This window comes from Urocitellus parryii, chromosome 2, assembly GCF_045843805.1.
Source record: "Urocitellus parryii isolate mUroPar1 chromosome 2, mUroPar1.hap1, whole genome shotgun sequence".
In the NCBI taxonomy this organism is placed as follows: domain Eukaryota; kingdom Metazoa; phylum Chordata; class Mammalia; order Rodentia; family Sciuridae; genus Urocitellus; species Urocitellus parryii.
In genome coordinates, this window is record NC_135532.1 from 168,880,914 (window position 1) to 168,899,010 (window position 18,097).

An 18,097-nucleotide genomic window follows, 5' to 3' on the forward strand; every position below is an offset into this window, starting at 1 on the left:
ATTTCACCAGTTTTTGTTTCACAAATTTTGTTGGTCTCTCATTAGGTAAATAAATATTTACACTGAACTTCCTTCTATTATTGTTATATCTTCTTGTTCAGTTGAGCCTTTCTATAATAATCTTTCATAATCTTTTTTAACTTCAGTTTTATTTGTCTGATATTAATATAGGTACCCTTGTGTGTGTGTGCGCGCGCGCTCTCTCTCTCTCTCTCTCTCTCTCTCTCTCTCTCTCTCTCTCTCTCTCTCCCTCCCTCCCTCCCTCTCCCTCCCTCCCTCCCTCCCTCCCTCTCTCTTTCTGTCTCTCTCTGTCTCTCTCATCAGGGATTGAACCCAGGGGCTGCTCAATCACTGAGCCAAAGCCACAGCCCTTTCTTTATAATTTTTTTTAAATTATGAAACAGAGTCTCACTGGCTTTAAACTTGCAATTCTACTCCTTCTGCCTCCAAGCCTCTGGGATTACAGGTGTGAGCCACCACCTGGTCCTTGCTCTCCTTTGGATACTCTGCTTAGAATATCTCTTACCATCTTTTCACTTTCAGTCTATTTGTGTCTTTGTATCTAGAGTAAATCTCTTATAGGTAAAATATAATTGAATGATGCATTTTTAGTTTTCCAGCCAATCTCTGTCACTTGACTTGAGAGTTTAATCCACTTACATTTAAAGTAATTATTGGTGAGGAGGGACTTCTGCTATTTTGCTACTGTAGCTGTCCTGTATTATTTGCCCTGTAGCTTTTTTTGTACCCAATTCTTTTCATTAATGTCTTTTCTGCTTAGGTGTTGGTGTTTTTGTTGTTGGTTGTTTGTTTTGTTTTGTTATAGTGAAATGTTTAAATCCCTTTCCCATTTTCCTTGTATACATTATATAGCCATTTTCTTTAGGGTTACTATGCAGATTTACTTTTAATATCCTAAAATTATAACATTCTACTTTGAATTGATACCTGTTTAGCTTAAACAAAATGTGTGAAAAATCTTCTGCATTACAGCTTTTTTCTCAGCTCTTTCAGTTCTTGATGTTCCAAAATTACATATTTATATCATGTGTACCCCAAAACCTGAACTAATAATTTTTTAAATGCATTTGTTGTTAAATTAAATACCAAACAAAAATAGACCTGGAAAATATTATTGCAATAACACTGTCTTTTATATCTGCCTATGAACTTCCTTTAGTTAGATCTTTATTTCCTTATGTGGCATTGAATTTCTATGCGTTGTCCTTTTATTTTACCCTACATGACTCCCTAGCATATTTCTTATAAAGCAGGTCTAATGGTAATGATATTCCTTAGGTTTTATGTACCTGGTGATATTGTAATTTCTCCCCCACTTTTGAAAGACAGTTTTGCTAAATATAGGATTCTTGGTTTGTGTTTCTATTTTCTTTTAGTACTTGAATATACTGGATTCTGCCATCCATCCTCCAAATCTTCTGAGGAGAAATATGCTGATAATCCTATTAAGGATCCCAGTATGTGACAAGTCACTTCTCTCTTAATGCTTTCATATCTTTTTGTCTCTGACTTTTGAAATTTTATTATGTGGAGAAATATGAGTCTCCTTGAGTTTACCTTCCTTGGAGTTAATTGAACTTCTCGAATGTTTATATTTGTCAAATGTCTTTCATCAAATTTTGGAGGTTTTCACCCATTATTTTTTTTAATATATATATGACATCAGAATGCATTACAATTCTTATTACACATATAGGGCACAATTTTTCATATCTCCTTGTAGTATACATAGTGTATTCACACCAATTCATGTCTTCATACCTGTACTTTGGATAGTAATTATCATTATTTCTTTAAATATTCTCTCTTCCCCTTTTGTCTCTCCTTATGGGACCTACCTAATGGCAATGTTGTCCCACTTGATTATGACCCCATAGTTCACTTAGGCTCTATTGAGATTTTCTGAGTCTTTTTTTCTTTTCGTTTTCAATTTTTTTATTAATATAGAAAAACATAAAAACTATACATAGCAATGGGGTTCCATTTACTGTTTCAATACATGTATACATTTCATAATGTTTAAATAAGGTTAAACATATTAATATTCTCAAATACATATCATTTCTTTATGGCAAATCTTTCAAAATCCTTTATTGTAGCTTTTTCAAGTGTGCAATATGTTATTGCTAACAGTAGCCACCTTACAATACAACAAAACTTATTTCTCCTAACTATACTTACTTAGTCATAAATAATAACTACAAATTTCTCCCATTACCCATCCTCTTTATCATCTCTCCCCATCCTTTACCAACCAGTATTATACTCTTGGTTTCTATGGGAGCATTTCTTAGATTTACATATGCCTGAGATCATATGGTACTTTTCTTTCTGTGCCTGGCTTACTTTATATGACATAATCTTCCATTCATATTGAATCAATGACAGAATCGCAGTCTTTTATTGCTGAACAGTATTCCATTGTGTGTATATTCCACATTTTTTATTCATTCATTAATTTATGAATATTCAAGTTGTTGGGTAGTGCTCTAGAGAACCTGCTGCAATGAACATGTGTATGTATCTTCCACATTCTGATTTCATTTTTTTTAGATATATACCCATTAGAAGAATTGCCAGATCTTATTCTAGTTCTGCTTTCACATTTTTGAGGAACCTTCACATTCTGTTTTCCATAATGGCTATGAGAATTTACATTCCCAACAATAGTGGCAAGAGTTTCGTTTTCTCCACATTTTCATCTACATTTGTTGTTTTTAATATTTTTGATAATAGCCATTTTGACTTGGGTGGGCTAGTATCTCATTGTGGTATTTATTTGCATTTCCCTGGTTATTAGCAATGTTGATGAATTTTTCAGAGATCTTTTGACCGTTTGCATGTCTAAATATCTATTTAGATCTATAAACCATTTTTAATCAGGTTGTTCATTTTAGTTTTGTTTTGCTTTTGTTCCTTGTACATTATGGATATTTTGGGGGAAAAATTAAATCTTTTTTACTTGTTGATAGACATTTATTTATTATTTATTTATTTATTTATTTATTTATTTATTTATTTATTTATATGTAGTACTGAGAATCGAACCCAGTGCCTCACACATGCCAGGCAAGTGCACTACCACTGAGCCCCAGCCCCAGCCCCTGAAAATATATTTTTATAAGATTATTTCTCTCTTCCTTTCTCTTAAGAGAGAAAACATTTGACCCTTGACTATTTGAGTCTGACTTATTTTACTTATCAACAAATGACATAATTTCATTATTATTTATGTCTGAATAAAACTCCAGTGTGTGTGTGTGTGTGTGTGTGTGTGTGTGTGTGTAGTCACATTTTATTTATCTGTTTGTCTATTGATAGACACTAGGCTGGTTTCATATCTTGGCTATTGAGAATTATGCTGCTATAAATATTAGATGGAAAGCAATAGAGTAGAGGAAGAGGATTAATAGGAAAGATGGAGAGGAGGATATGGGGAAGTACTGGGGAATGAAATTCACCAAATTATGCTGTGTCTATATGTGAATAAACCAATATGTATATAATATGTGCATATTACATATAATACATATATAATTAAAACAAAAAATATAATAATAAAAGAAGAGAGGTCTCTCTCTAGGCTCTCTCTTCTCTGTTCAGGATTACTCTACCATAGCCTCTGTTGGCCTGGGACCTCTAGGGGCTAGGATATCTCTAAAGAAATGCTGGACACCTCAGAAGCCAAGAAATGCTATAGGTTGAATCTGTGGCTTTGCATATGCTCATCAAGTGCTCTACCAATGAGCAACAGCCCCCAGAGTTCTTATTTTATTTGAAAAAGGATCTTGATAAATTATCAGGCTGGTCTACAACTTCTGATACTCCTGTCTCTCTGATCCTTCTGTCTGATCCTCCTGGGTAGGTGGAATTCCGAGAGTCAATTCTGAGGAAACTGATGGATTTATTATCATTGACACAGAATATGATGTTAGAGAATATATCAGAGTCATACTCTTTGTAAAGCTATAATTCCAAAGGTCTTCACACATCCAACACAAAATAAAATGAATATATCTGTGAAACTGTCAACATTCTGGCACATGGCCATTTTCTCCCAAGGAGAAGGAATGCCTTGAACCTGCTTGGCAGAATTTGTTTAAGAATGTTCAGATATATCTTCTCACTGGCACTCTTTCCTTTCTAAGAAACACTGGAGGTTGAAATTAACACTTGGACTACACTGAGGCTATGTATTGAAACTAAGGTATACTGATAACATAGGATTACTCACAAAAATGACTCCCTCATAAAAAAAGAAAAGGAATCCATCTCAGCAGATATGCAAGTATAAGACCTCTGAACATATGAAGGAACAGGCAAAAAATAGTATCATCCCAAAATTTACAACCTCCAACAGAGGAACCCACATATATTGACAGGGATGAAATTCAAGAGGAAGACTATAAAAAACTGATCATTAAAATGATTCATGAGCTAAAAAGATCTAAATAATGAAAGAAGGGAGCAAATAAAGGAAGTAAAAGACCATTTCAGTAGAGATTCTAAAAAGAAACAAATCAGAAATCCTAAAAATGAAAAACACAATAAATCAAATAAAAACCCAGTTGAAAGCATCACTAACAGAACAGAACATCATACCTCAAAGATAGGGTATATTAACAAACAAGGTTAAAAAATAACCTTTCAAAGACACATCAAAATCAAAATGCCCAACATAGGAAATATAGAATATTAAAACCCACAAGAAAAAATGTCAGACAGCATTTAGACATAAACCAATAATACTTCTGACTTTTCAAAATCAGACTTCAAACTCCAGGTGGGCTAGAAAGGAGACAATCCAAGCTCTGAAAGAAATGCCAACTATGATTGCTATACACAGTAAAGCCATCATTCAAAAATCAAAGGAGAAACAGAACCTCTTCTCCATAAAACTAAACAGAGAATTTGTGACCACTAGGCCAACACTGTAAAATACTTAATACTATACACAGAAGAACTCAAAAACAAACCTCACAAGTCCTGAATGGGTGAAGATCACAAGAAGGGCAGTTAAATAAATGAAAATTCAGAACAAATTAAATATGTAAAACAAATCAAAATTTCAAGAAATAATAAACCTCTCTCCATAATAACTCTGAATATAAATGGTCTCAAATCTCTAATTAAAAGACATTGATTGTCAGAGTGGGTTAACAAATAAGACCCAATTACATGCTGTTTGAAAGAGGCTCATCTCATAGGCAAAGACATCCACAGACTGAAAAGAAAAGCATGGGGAAAAAATGTTCCATGTGAATGGAATCTGCAAACAAGCAAGAGTAGATAGTCTAATACCTAACAAAGTAGATTTCAAACAAAAAGTAAACAAGAAAGTCACTATTTACTGGAAAGGAAATAGTCCAAGAAGATATAACGATAGTAAATATTATACTCCTAATATTGGTGCACCTAATTACATAGAAAAAAAAATATTTATTGATATCAAGACTCAGAACCCAGTACAATAATACTAGATGATTTCAAAATATCCTACTCACCAACAGATAAGTCATCAAATCAGTACTTCTGACCTTAATACTATGAATTGAAGGAACGACATCTATAGACTGTTTCATCCACCTACATCTGTATTTACTTTTTCCTCAGGGGTATTCATGGAACCTTCTCAATAGATATTTTTTAGATCACAAAGGAGGTCTTACTATTTCAGTCACCTTTTTCATTGCTGTGACCAAAAGACTTGATGAGAACACAGAGGAAGAAAAGTTTATTTGGATTTTCACAGTTTCAGATATCTTAGTCTGTACATGGCCAACTCTATTCTTTGGGGCCTGAGGAAAATAGATCATCATGGAAGAAGAGTGTTGCACAGGAAATTGGCTCATGTCACGGCACCAGGATGCAGAGTATTGGGGGGGGGACTCTCCTCACCATGGGAAAAATATATACCCCAAAGGCATGCCCACAAAGACCTATCTCCTCTATCCACACCCTTCCTGCCTATAGTTGCCATCCAGTTAATCCTTATCAGTGAATTAATGCACTGATTAGATTAAGGGTCTCATAACCTAATCATTTAATCTCTAAGCCCTATTGCACATGAGCTTTTGGGGCACACTTCACATCAAAACCATAACACTTACCTATTACCAAAAAAGTCAATATAATCGCTTACATCTTTTCAGATTATAATGGAATAAAATTAAAAATCAACAAGAAAAATTATAGAGACCACATAAACACAGAGATTGATCAATACTCTTTTTTAAAAATATTTATTTTTTTAGTTGGACACAATACCTTTGTTTAATTTATTTATTTTTATGTGGTACTGAGGATCAAACCCAGGGCATCGCACACACTAGGCAAGCGTTCTACCACTGAGCCATATCACCAGCCCTGATCAATATTATTGAATAAAGAATGGGTCATAAAGAAAACAAGAGGAGAAATCTTAATTTCTAGAATCAAAAATAGTGATACAATGTACCAAAATCTCTGGATACTATGAAATACCCACATTAAGAAAAAGAAGAAGAAGAAAAAGAAAAATCACAAAGAAACATTCTATATTATATATCAAGACCCCAGAAAATCATGAACAAAGTAATTCCAAAACCAGTAGAAGAAGGAAATATAATTAGGATCAGAGCCACAATTATAGAAATCAAGATTATAAAATTAACACAAAGAGTTAGTGTAATAAATATCTGATTCTTTGGAGAAGGTAAACAAGATTAATAAACTCTTAGCCAAACTAACCAAAAAGAAAAAGAAAAAGAATACCAAAATCAACAAAATTGAAGATGAAAAGGGAAGTTTACCTTGGAAATTTCTGAAATCCACAGCATCATCAGGAGCTATTTTAAAACTTACACTCCAAAAACCTGGAAAATCTAGAAGGTATAGTTTCTAGACACATACAACTTAACAAAAATGAACCAAATGAATATAGAAAACCTAAACAGATCCATATTAATCAATGAAATTAAAGGAGTCATAAAAGCCTCCCACCAAATTAAAGCCCAGGACCAGATGGATTCTTAGCTGAATTCTACTGTATTTTTAAGGAAGAATTAATACCAGTATTCCTCAAATTATTCCACGAAATAGGAAGGGAGGGAATACACCCAAATTAATCCTGTGAAGACACATGAAGCACTGGGTATGGTAGCACATTCCTTTACAGGCATGTGGCTCAGGAGGCTGAAGCAGGAGGATTGCAAGTTCAAAGCCAACCTCAGCAACTTAGTGAGGCTCTAAGCCACTTAGTGAGACCCTGTCCCAAATTTTAAAAGAAGGACTGGGGATGTAGCTCAGAACCAATGTACCATTGGGTTCAATTCCTGTTCCCCCAAAAAACAAACATAAGGACACGTCAAGCAAAGAAAATCAATATCTATAATGAATATAGACACAAAATACTTAAAAAAATATTAGCAATCTGCATTCAAAAACATACTAAGATTTTACACCACAATCAAGTTTGTTTCATCCCAGGGATCCCAGGTTGGTTCACATAGGTAAAGCAATAAATGTAATTCATCACATAAATATAATTAAGTACAAAAATCACATGATCATCTCAAATACATTAAAAGCATCTTATGAAATTCAGCACACATTCACATGAGAAGCGCTGGAAGAACTAGGGGTAGATGGAACTTACTTCAACATTCTGTAGGCTAAATATGAAAAATTAAAGTCAAAATTATACTGAACAGAGAAGAGCTGAAAGCATTTTCTCATCACTCCTACTTAACATAGTTCTTAAAACTCTAGCCAGAGCAATCAGGAAAGAAAAGGAAATTAAAGAAATACAAATGGGAAAAGTCAAATTATGTCTGTTTTCTGTTGACATAATCCTGTATTTAGAAAACCCAAAAAAAATCTACCAGAAGACTTAACAGAGTCATAACCATATTCAGGAAAGTGGCAGGATATGAGATCAACATACAAAAATCAATTGCTTTCTTATACTCTAATAATGAATCTGCTAAAAAAGAACAGGAAAACAATTTCATTCACAATAGCCTTGAGAAAATTAAATATCTTGGAATTGCCTAACCAATGAAATGAAAAACCTCTACAATAAAAGTTATAAACACCATAGGAAGTAATTGAAAACCTTAGAAGATGGAAAGATCTCCCATGGAGATATTGGATAGGCAGAATTAATATTGTCAAAATTTTAGGCCGTATTACCAAAAGTGGTCTACTGATTTAATGCAATCCCAATCAAAATACCAATGTCATTCTTCACAGAACTAGAAAAAACAGTCCTTTTTTACTTGGAAAAATAAAAGATCCAGAATAGCCAAAGTAATAATAATAAAAGCAATGTTGGACACATCACTATCTCAAATTATACTCTAGAGATACAGTAACAAAAACACCATGGTATTTGGCATAACAATGGACATGAAGACCTACTGAATAGAAGACACAGAGATAAATTTATAGATACTGTCATCTGATCTTTGACAAAGGTACCAAATACATACATTGAAGAAAGAATACCCTTTTTAACAAATGGTACTAGGAAAACCGGGATATCCACATGGAGAAGAGTGAAACTAGATGCCTATCTCACCTTGCACAAAAGTCAACTCCAAGTGAATCAAAGACCTAGGAATTAGACCAGAAAAACTTTAAGTGTTAAAAGAAAACATAAGGTCAATACTACAACATATTGGTGCAGGCACCAGCTACCTTAAGAAAAATCTTAACGCTGAAGAAATAAAACCAAGAATCTATAGTAGAATGGCATCGTATTTAAAAAGCTTTACAGAGCAAAGGTAACAGCATGAAGTGAGAGCCTACAGAAGGGGAGGTCTATTAATATTTGCTTTATATATTGGGATGATCCAGTATTGGGAACATATACATTTAGGATTATTCTTTCTTTTTGCTGAATTAATCCCTTTATTCTTATATAATAACCTATTTTGTCTCTTTTTACTGCTTTGTATTTAAAAATTATTGTTATATTATTATGGCTACTTCTTTCCTTGAATTACATTTGCATGGGACATCTAACTCCGTCCCTTTACTTTCAGTGTATGTATGTCCTTAAAGATAAGATGAGTTTATTGTAAGCAGTATGCGGTTGTGTCTTACTTGTTTTATTGTTGTTTATCTATTTAGTTCTTTTGTCTTTTAATTGGAGAATGTAATCTATTTACATTCATGGTAACTATTTATAGGTAAGGTTTTAGTATAGCCATTACATAACTTGTTTCTTATTTTGTTGTAGTTCCTTGCTTTCTCCATATCTTATCTTCCTTCATAATTAATTTACTTTAGTAGAATAGAATAAGAAATAACAACACACCTGTAATCCCAGAGCTCAGGAGGCTGAGGCCAGTTCAAAGCCAGTCTCAGCAACAGCAAGGTGCTAAGCAACTCAGTGAGACTTTGTCTCTAAATAAAATATTTTTAAAAGGGTCTGGGATGTGACTCAGTGTTTGAGTGCCCCTGAGTTCAATCCACCATGCCAAATAAAGAAAAAAGAAATAACAACATACCCCTTAGACATTTTAAAGCCCTTGAACCCTAATAACCCAAATATTTCCCGTTAATACTATTCTAATGTTTACATAAGTTTTCTTCACTCCTCTTCATTATTTTTTACTTTTCTCCTCAAACTGTATATTTTCAAATAACTTAGCTTTGAGTTTACTAAATCTTCTGTTATCTATCCTCTTATTGATGCCTTCCAAAGTGTTTTTATTTTTTACTGAGTATATTTTTCAGCTCAAGAATTTGTTTGATTTTTTTAAACTGCTTTCATCTCTTTATTAAATTTCTGTTAGAATATTGAAATGTTTCCAAATTTTCTTTAAGTTTTTTGATTTTTCCTTAAAACAATTTTCAATTCTCTTGAGTTTTTCCATGCTTATCACTATTTGTTATGGTTTGTATCTGGAATTTTTCCTAAAAAAGCTCATATGTTGAAGACTTGGTATCCATACAGTAATGTTCAAAGGTGAGACTTTTAGGAATTGATTTGCATGCAAAGGCTTTAACCTCATCTACTGCATCATCAAGGATTAATCATCTATGGATTTATGCTTTGGATTATTCAGAGGTAGTGGAAACTATAGGAGGTAGGACCTAGTTGAAGGGAGTAGGTCTTTGGGGATATTTCCTTTGGGACTATACCTTGTCCCTGACCCCTTCTCTCTTCCTTTCTCTTTGTTCTTTGGCTTCCATGAGGTAAACAGCCTTCTCTGCCACATATTTTTATTGCCATGATGTTTTGCCATGCCTCAGTCAAAAAACAATGGAACAAAACCTCTGAAATCTTGAGACAAATTAAATCTTTCCTCCTTTAAGTTGTTTTTGTCAAGTAGTTTGTCACAGTGATAAAAAGCTGACTATCATACTATCTGGTCTGTCTCTGGCATCTCATTTGAAAATCATTTTGATGCGTATTGGCATGAGCTAAGAATCAGGTGTTTATTCCAGTCTTCCTAACCTGGATTGTTTGTATCTTTCCTACCAGGAATTCCAAGCAGTCTCCTTATTTTCTCTGAGACTGTAATAATTTCTATGATTCAGAACAGGTTAGTATCCAGGTCCAGATTTGCCTGGAGCCTGCTGATAGTGTGTCATCACTATTTCAGTACTAGAGGTCAATCTAATCCCAGATTTATCCCAAATACACTATTGATTTGTTGTTTAGAGACAACCAGTAGTATACTTAGAAAGAGTAGTTTATCCCCATAAGTTTCTTGCTGAGTCCAGGATAGGCCCAGATGTCTTGTTGACAGTTACATCTGTGGACATATACTGCAGAATTCTGCCTGGCTATGGGTAATCACCATGGATGGACCAACCCCAGTCTCCTCTAGCACATTTCTTACCACCAATGTCACCAAGCTATGTATACTCTGAGCCCACAACTTACCAAAACCAGCACAACACTGCAGTAAGATCAAGACCCACACTTCTATGTGCTGCTTATTGCTGAGGTGTATTGTGGCCCTAAACTACTGCAGCCAATAAAAATTGCTAATAGACTAGGGCTGCGTGTCTTCCCCTGTCACTGAAATAGTTCCAGAGACTCCATCTTCATACCAGCCTAGAGATACGGGCTTTTAGGATATACCTAGTGTGAAGTTTCACCAGCCCAGCAGTAAATCCCAGGGCAAAGTCTTGTGCTTAGTAACCTGTCTTATTCCCAACAAATGGATTTTATACTATGATATGCTGCCCAAGGTTGGGATAGTGTTGGTGAAGGCTCTCCCCTGGCCACCAGGCTGATGCTAAGCATGGTCACACCTGAGTCTCATAAGTATAGGAGCCTGCACAATCTCAGGAGAAGGAAAGTTGTGCCTCAAGCCCACTCCAAGGCTAGAAATGATGCAGATTAAAACTTAAGTCTATGCAACCAATGCACAGATCTTCTCCCAATTCCTGGGTTGGTATAGAGGCTCAATCTATAAGCTCTGGCCTGTACATGGGCCTTTAGTTTCTACCAGGTGTTGGGTATTACAATAGTGGGTCTGGCACTATAGTCCAAGATAAATCCCCTGTTATCTTTTGTGCCTTGCACCTCAGTGGGTAAAGTCTTCCTCCCTACTCTGCCATGGAGGTTAGAGGAGGAGTGGTGAAAGCAGTCATCACTTGGCCTAATGCAATTTTAGTTGCTCAGTCTGCAAGTTGGTTGGAGGCTTTACCCATCACTGCATTTCTCCAATGCTGCGTGGTAGCATGGTACATTTCATGTGTAAGGCCTGATCTTAATTCTCTCTCTGACCCACTAGTGGAGGGAATGTCTCTCCATGCGGGCTGCTTGGAGTTGGGAGAGGGGTGATATGGGTTCTGAGCATTTTATAGGATTTCTTTTTCTCGTATCAATTATTATTTGTTTTTACTTTTTTTCGAATTGTCCTAGAGTTTTCAATATACTTTTACAACTAATCCAAGTTCTCTTTTAAATAACATAATACTGTTTTATAGATAGTGCAAGTACCTTATAATAATATCAAAGTATTCTTAATTCTTCCTTCCTGTCCCATTATCATTGATCATTCATTTCACTTATACACGTGCTATTCTCCTATGCTATACTTTTTTTTTTTGCAACTTAGTGTGTATCTGCAATTACTTAAAATGAAAAGCAAAAGAGAAAAAAAAAATTCTAAGAAATGTTATTGTGCCCTTGAGAAAAGTTTAAATATATTTAAGCAACAGAGAAAAAGGCAAAAAGGCACTTTATAACATAAAATTTCCAATATCTAGCATTCAATGAAGCAGAAGATTATAACCTATGATGAGAAAGTATTAAACAATAGAAACTGACTCAGCAATGGCACTTAGGATAGAATTTATAGACAAAGACATTAAATTCTTATTTAAAATACACTCCATGTGCTCAAGAAGGTAGAGGAAAGCACAGGCATATTAAGAAGTAAATGGAAATATCAAAAAGACCTAACTTAAACTTCTAAAAATCAAAAATATAACATCTAAGATGAAAATACACTGGATGGGCTTAATAGTGGAATTGATACTGCAAAAAAAACAACACATTACTATATGCTAAGATACACTATCCAAAATGAAACAAAAGAATGAAAAGATCAAAAATTGTTCACAGAGAATTAGTGACAGGCTGGCCAACTCCATGTTGCCTAACTCAGATGAAATAAAACTCCCAGAAGGAGGGGAAAATGTGTGGTCCAGAAATAGTGTTTGAATAAGCCAAAAATGTTCCTAATTTGGTGAACACTATAAATCCACAGATCCAAGAAACTTAATGAATTTCAAGCACAAGAAATATAAAGAAGATTGTACAAGGTACATCATAATTGGAATTCTTAAAAACATCTGAATGGGGGAAAGACATTAATATATTGAGGTACAAATATAGGAATAAATTGGGCTTCTCCACAAACTAGAAGACAGTGGAAGAACATTTTTAAACTATTGAAAGAAAAATTGTCCAACTAGAATTTTGTACCCAAAAGAAATATCTTTTTAAAATGAAGGTGAAACCAATGCTTTTTCAGAGAAACAAAAGCTGAAAGAATCCAGCACCAAAAATAAAGTGCTTTAAGAAATGCTGTAGCAAGTCTTTCAGAGAGAAGGAAAACAGTTCTGAGGGTAATCTGAATCTACACAGAGGAATGAAGAGCATTATAAATGGTAAATATGTGGGTAAGCAAGAATATTTACTTCCTTGTCCCCTAACTAGGATTACATGAACAATGATGAAGGAGGGATAAAAAGAATTGACTATAAAAGTAGGGCAAGAATAAAGTTAATGTGGATTTTCAATTATTTGAATCAATTGTTTTATATTGGCTATAATTAATATGGTTAAGTGCAGAGTTTTGTATTTTATTTATCTTCATGGTTTTTAAAATTCAGTGCTCATTTTTTATTTAGTTCAACATTTATTTCATCATAGAGTCAACCTCTATGGCATAGAATTTTTAATTTTCTGGGAAATGTATATTAAAAAATTTGTTTAACAAAACTCATATTAAATCAAATCTTTATTTGCAGTCTTCTACAAAGCCTTAGTAAGTGATAATTTTAAAAATAACTTCAGTTGAATACAACATGACATTTTTAGTAAGTCATTTCTTTATTTAATGATGTTTTTTAAAATGTATAATTTTTCAAATTTGAGAATTTTTGTCTAAAATAGAGAATAGCCATGTCCCTTAACTTTAATTATTGCTTTAAGGCTGAAATTTTTAGAATGTTAAATTTTCTCTACATGTTATATTACTGGACTACATGACAGCTGGACTAAATCACCAATATAATCAGGGAGCAGCTGTAAGAAATAGGAGCCATTCATTCTGGCTGGCTATGTCATGCAGAAAGAGATTAGTACAAGAAAGTATGTACTTATCAGATCCTTAAGAAACTAGAGATGTGGACTCTAAGCTTGGCCTATAGGTGTGACTTTTAGAATAAGGTCAATATACAGATGTATTAAGGGACCAGACACCTTTACTACAGGTGGAAAACCAGAACATCACTGCCAATCAACTGTTGAATTTAAGAACATATTGCTAGAAGTAAGATCAGGAATTTACCACAATAATTGTCTTTTGACATACTAAGTGGCCTCTTGACTGGGCTCTGAAAAGTTGCTTTCAAAACCAAATAAAGCCATCATTGCAATGTCCAAAGAAGCAGAAAAATGGCTTCCATCCCATTTTAAAAATTGTTTTCCAGACACTTTGAACCCTGAGACATTGTGGAAACAGGCCAACTACCCTGAGGCCACCATTCCCAAAACTTCTGAAGCATAAACCTCTTGAAGCTGCCTCCATTGACAGTTCCCACCATCTCAGCCTTTGCATGATTGTGGGCCAGGCATGTGAGAATACAAAGGAATCAAAGTCCCCATCCAGTGAAGCATTCTCAACTAATGCCCCCATGCCATCATGCAGATAAGACATCCACACTTACCTAATTAGTAAAAGTCCTGGCCCACAGAATCTGTGAGCACAATAAAATTATTATTGTTACACATCAACTTTGATGGTTTTGTTGTTGTTGTTCTGTTTGTGTGTGTGTGTGTGTGTGTGTGTGTGTGTGTATGTGCACGCATGTGCACACAACAGGAAATAACCAAAACATAATAGCATTCATATTTTATGTGTTTTTATAAGCACTTCAAAATATTTTAAAAGACGATAATACTCACTATATCTCTGTATAGGATATATACAACAATTTATCTAAAGCCTTTTGTTTGATTGTAAAGGATAACTGGCTTCCAATTAGTCTTTAATCTAACACTGTAGTGAATATCTTTATCAATAGATATTTTAATTTTTATTTTGTATTTAGCATTATTTCTTTATCATAAATTTCCAGAATGACTGTATCTAAGCTATAACTAAATTTCTTTCTAAATGTTTGGGTTTTTTTGTTTTGTTTTGTTTTGTTTTTTGTTACCGGGATTGAACTCAGGGGCACTCAACCACCGAGCCCCATCCCCAGCCCTATTTTGTATTTTATTTAGAGACAGGGTCTCCCTGAGTTGCTTAATACCTCACTTTTGCTGAGGCTGGCTTTGAACTAACAATCCTCCTGCTTCATCCTCCAAAGCTTCTGGGATTATAGTCATGCTCCATTGTGCTTGATTTTCTAAATGTTTTATACCAATTCACATCTATCTTGAATATTTAGCAAGGTGATAGAAATATTAAAAATGAAAATTCATTTCTATATATTTAAACGTTTCAACTACTAAAAAGAGTCTTTTTAAGTTAATCAGCCCTATTGAAAACAAAACTTGGGTGTGCCTGTGTATGGTAATGTAAGCCAATCAAAAATGAGAAGCTGGGGGAAATTGGGCCACCACAGCAGATAGGGCAAAAAAAAAAAGAAAAAGTATATTGAGTAATATTAATTGATACTGCTCTGTTATGAGCTGAAATGAGACATATTTACATGAAACAACCACCAAAAGATGATAACATCTAGGCAGGTATGGCTTCGGTTTAGCAAGTCCAAAGAGTTCTGGCTAAGTGGATAAATTTCCCTGTTCTCAAGGCTCTGCCATACTTTTGTATGAAGAGGGCTGAAATTCATTCCACTTTCCTTTGAACAAACTGTGACCCCTAGAGCAGGGTCTCATGTCTGTGAAAAAGGAAATTTTTTTCAAAGAATATACCCAGGGTTGTGGCTAGTTCAGAAGGGGGCATGTTGTTGCCATTGCCCCTCTACAGTAGTTGCCATTTTCTAATTCATACGAAGTTGTTCATGCCAGCTGTTGACCTCAGTATTCTTCCTATTTATAAGTCTAGATTTAATAAAGAAGAGGAATCTCAGAGTTCTTGACTAAAGCTACACCATGGCTAACTCATCATGAAATATTTCTGCCTTTCCAGAGATATTATGTCAAAATGGGGAGTGATTGGTTCTAAAAGGCTTGGATCTCAGTGTATATTACATCTGCTTCCCAAACCCTACTAAATATGTCTTCAAAATTGTTATCCATTGCCAAATACTTAGCTAACCCTGTGCTCCAGTTTTTAAGCATACAGATATTAACTGAGAAAAATATAGATTAGAATTCTGCCTACCTAATTGCCATGTAGGTAATAGGAGAAAATTTTCTGAATCCTTTTTTCTGATCTTTGATTTCCTTATCTGTATTATTAGAATGATAATAATAAAAGCACCTCTATTGCAGCATTTTTGTGAAGATTAAATGAGATAGTATTATAACGTTCCCACTATTTAAATATTTGATACATATTAACTCTCATTTAAAAAAACACATGCCAACATATTAAAATTCCTTTATCGCCCTTGACTAGCTATAAGTACATACCAAATACTAGATCCATGTGTCCACTGTAGTATTAAGCATTCTTCTGCACGTAACTAACATCCTTTGAATGACCAAAGAAGCACATTTCAAAATGTGTTCTGCATATTGCAAGATTATAAGGTAATGTTTGAAACACAATTTGTTATCTTTAAGAAACATAAGAAAATATATTTTTAGTTGATTGAACCCAGGGCATGCTAGAACCCCTAGCATGACTATAACCCCACCCTCAAGGGTTTTTTTTTCTTTTTGTTTTGTTCTTTTTTCAGTTATGTCAAAACAAAGAGTAACTCACAAGGCCTAAATAAACAGTAATCATTTGGACATGAGCAGTTTTATACTCTGGGACAAGAGTAATAATATTTTTTCAGTGTGCACTGTATGCCAGCATGTATTTGGGCATGTGACATGTACAATTGTGTATATGTACATATACACAAATCACAAAACTCCATGGGGCAGATAATAATATTTCAGATTTACAGATGAAGAAACTAAAGCATGGAGAATTTTAGTAATTTATACAGCTAATAAGATGCAGAACTAGAATTTATGCCCAGACAGCCTGGCTCCCAATATTCTTAATTGCCATTCTCAGCTACAAAATGTTCCTGTTCTAAAAAACTTTAAACTCTAGGTACTGAAAGTACTTCCAAGACTTACATAAATTAGAGTATATTTAATTTATGTAACAAAAGTCCAAGATTATAACTTATTTCATATTGCCATTAAATAATAAAGGACATAGTGGAGACGTAGAATAAATTTTAAACTATGTTAGTCAAATTATAAAAATACTCCTTAAATATATTTTAATTTTTTGCTAATTAAAAATAGCAAGGATTGAGCCATATTTATATGGTTCAGAACAGAAGGGATTCTAACTCCTTTTCATTTGTTAATCTACATCTTTCAGTTCCTTTATGTGAAGATTTAATTATGATATTTACACTGCCTTCTTCCTCTTGGTACAGACCATGTAAATGGACATTGCACAAGTCCAACTTCTCAGAGTTGCAGTTCTGGAAAACGTCTTTCTAGTGCTGATGTTTCAAAAATAAATCGGTGGGGTCCTGCAAGACCTCCATTTCGAAAGGCTCAGTCAGCTGCTTGCATGGAGATTTCTTTACCGGTTACAACAGAAGGTAGGCTAAACATAGCAATTTTGTTGGTTACAGATAAAATTTGGTTTACAATGGAAACAAGTGTTGTGAACAAGGAATGGAAATCACATTGAAAAGATACAAATATCTACTAGACAATGAGTCACTGAGAGCCTGGTGGGGCTGCAACTAACTCCAAATCCATTTATTACCTCACTTCCTTAGTCATCTCTAAAACGAGAATGATTCCACTATAGACAGACTCCACCCACTCTATAAAACAGAAAACCTATGCCTTAATCTATTGTCTATCCTTCCAATAAAAATTAGCATCTCTATCTGTAGATAGTTATTTAGCGTCTTACAAGCTTAATTTCCTCAACTGTCAAATGAAGGTGATCAAGAAAAAATATTTTATTCTCAAGCTTAGAACTTCATATATTTTAAAAAGGAAGGTCTGTTTGCTTTTTTATGGAATGAGTATGGGGCCATGGAATAAAGTACCAGAACCAAAGACTGGAGCTGTTAAGAAAGGAAAAGAAAGGGGAATCTTTTAACTTTGCTGCTGCTCTCCTGTTAATAAGAAATTTTAGGAAGAGAGAAAGGAAAAATCATTTTAGGAAGATTTGCTATTCTAAGAATAATTCCTTATTTAATATCTCTTAAGATTTTTTTAACATTTTTTTATTTT

The 18,097-nt window shown here is 34.1% G+C and overlaps 1 protein-coding gene across 1 annotated transcript in view; it reads left to right on the forward strand.

Annotated features, from left to right (window-relative positions):
- Positions 1 to 18,097, forward strand: part of Stxbp5l (syntaxin binding protein 5L) — a 326,221-nt gene that overhangs the window by 287,983 nt on the left and 20,141 nt on the right. The window contains exon 22 of the mRNA XM_026395287.2: positions 17,278 to 17,448. Coding sequence (XP_026251072.1) covers positions 17,278 to 17,448 — 171 coding nt within the window. The remainder of the gene's footprint in view (positions 1 to 17,277; positions 17,449 to 18,097) is intronic.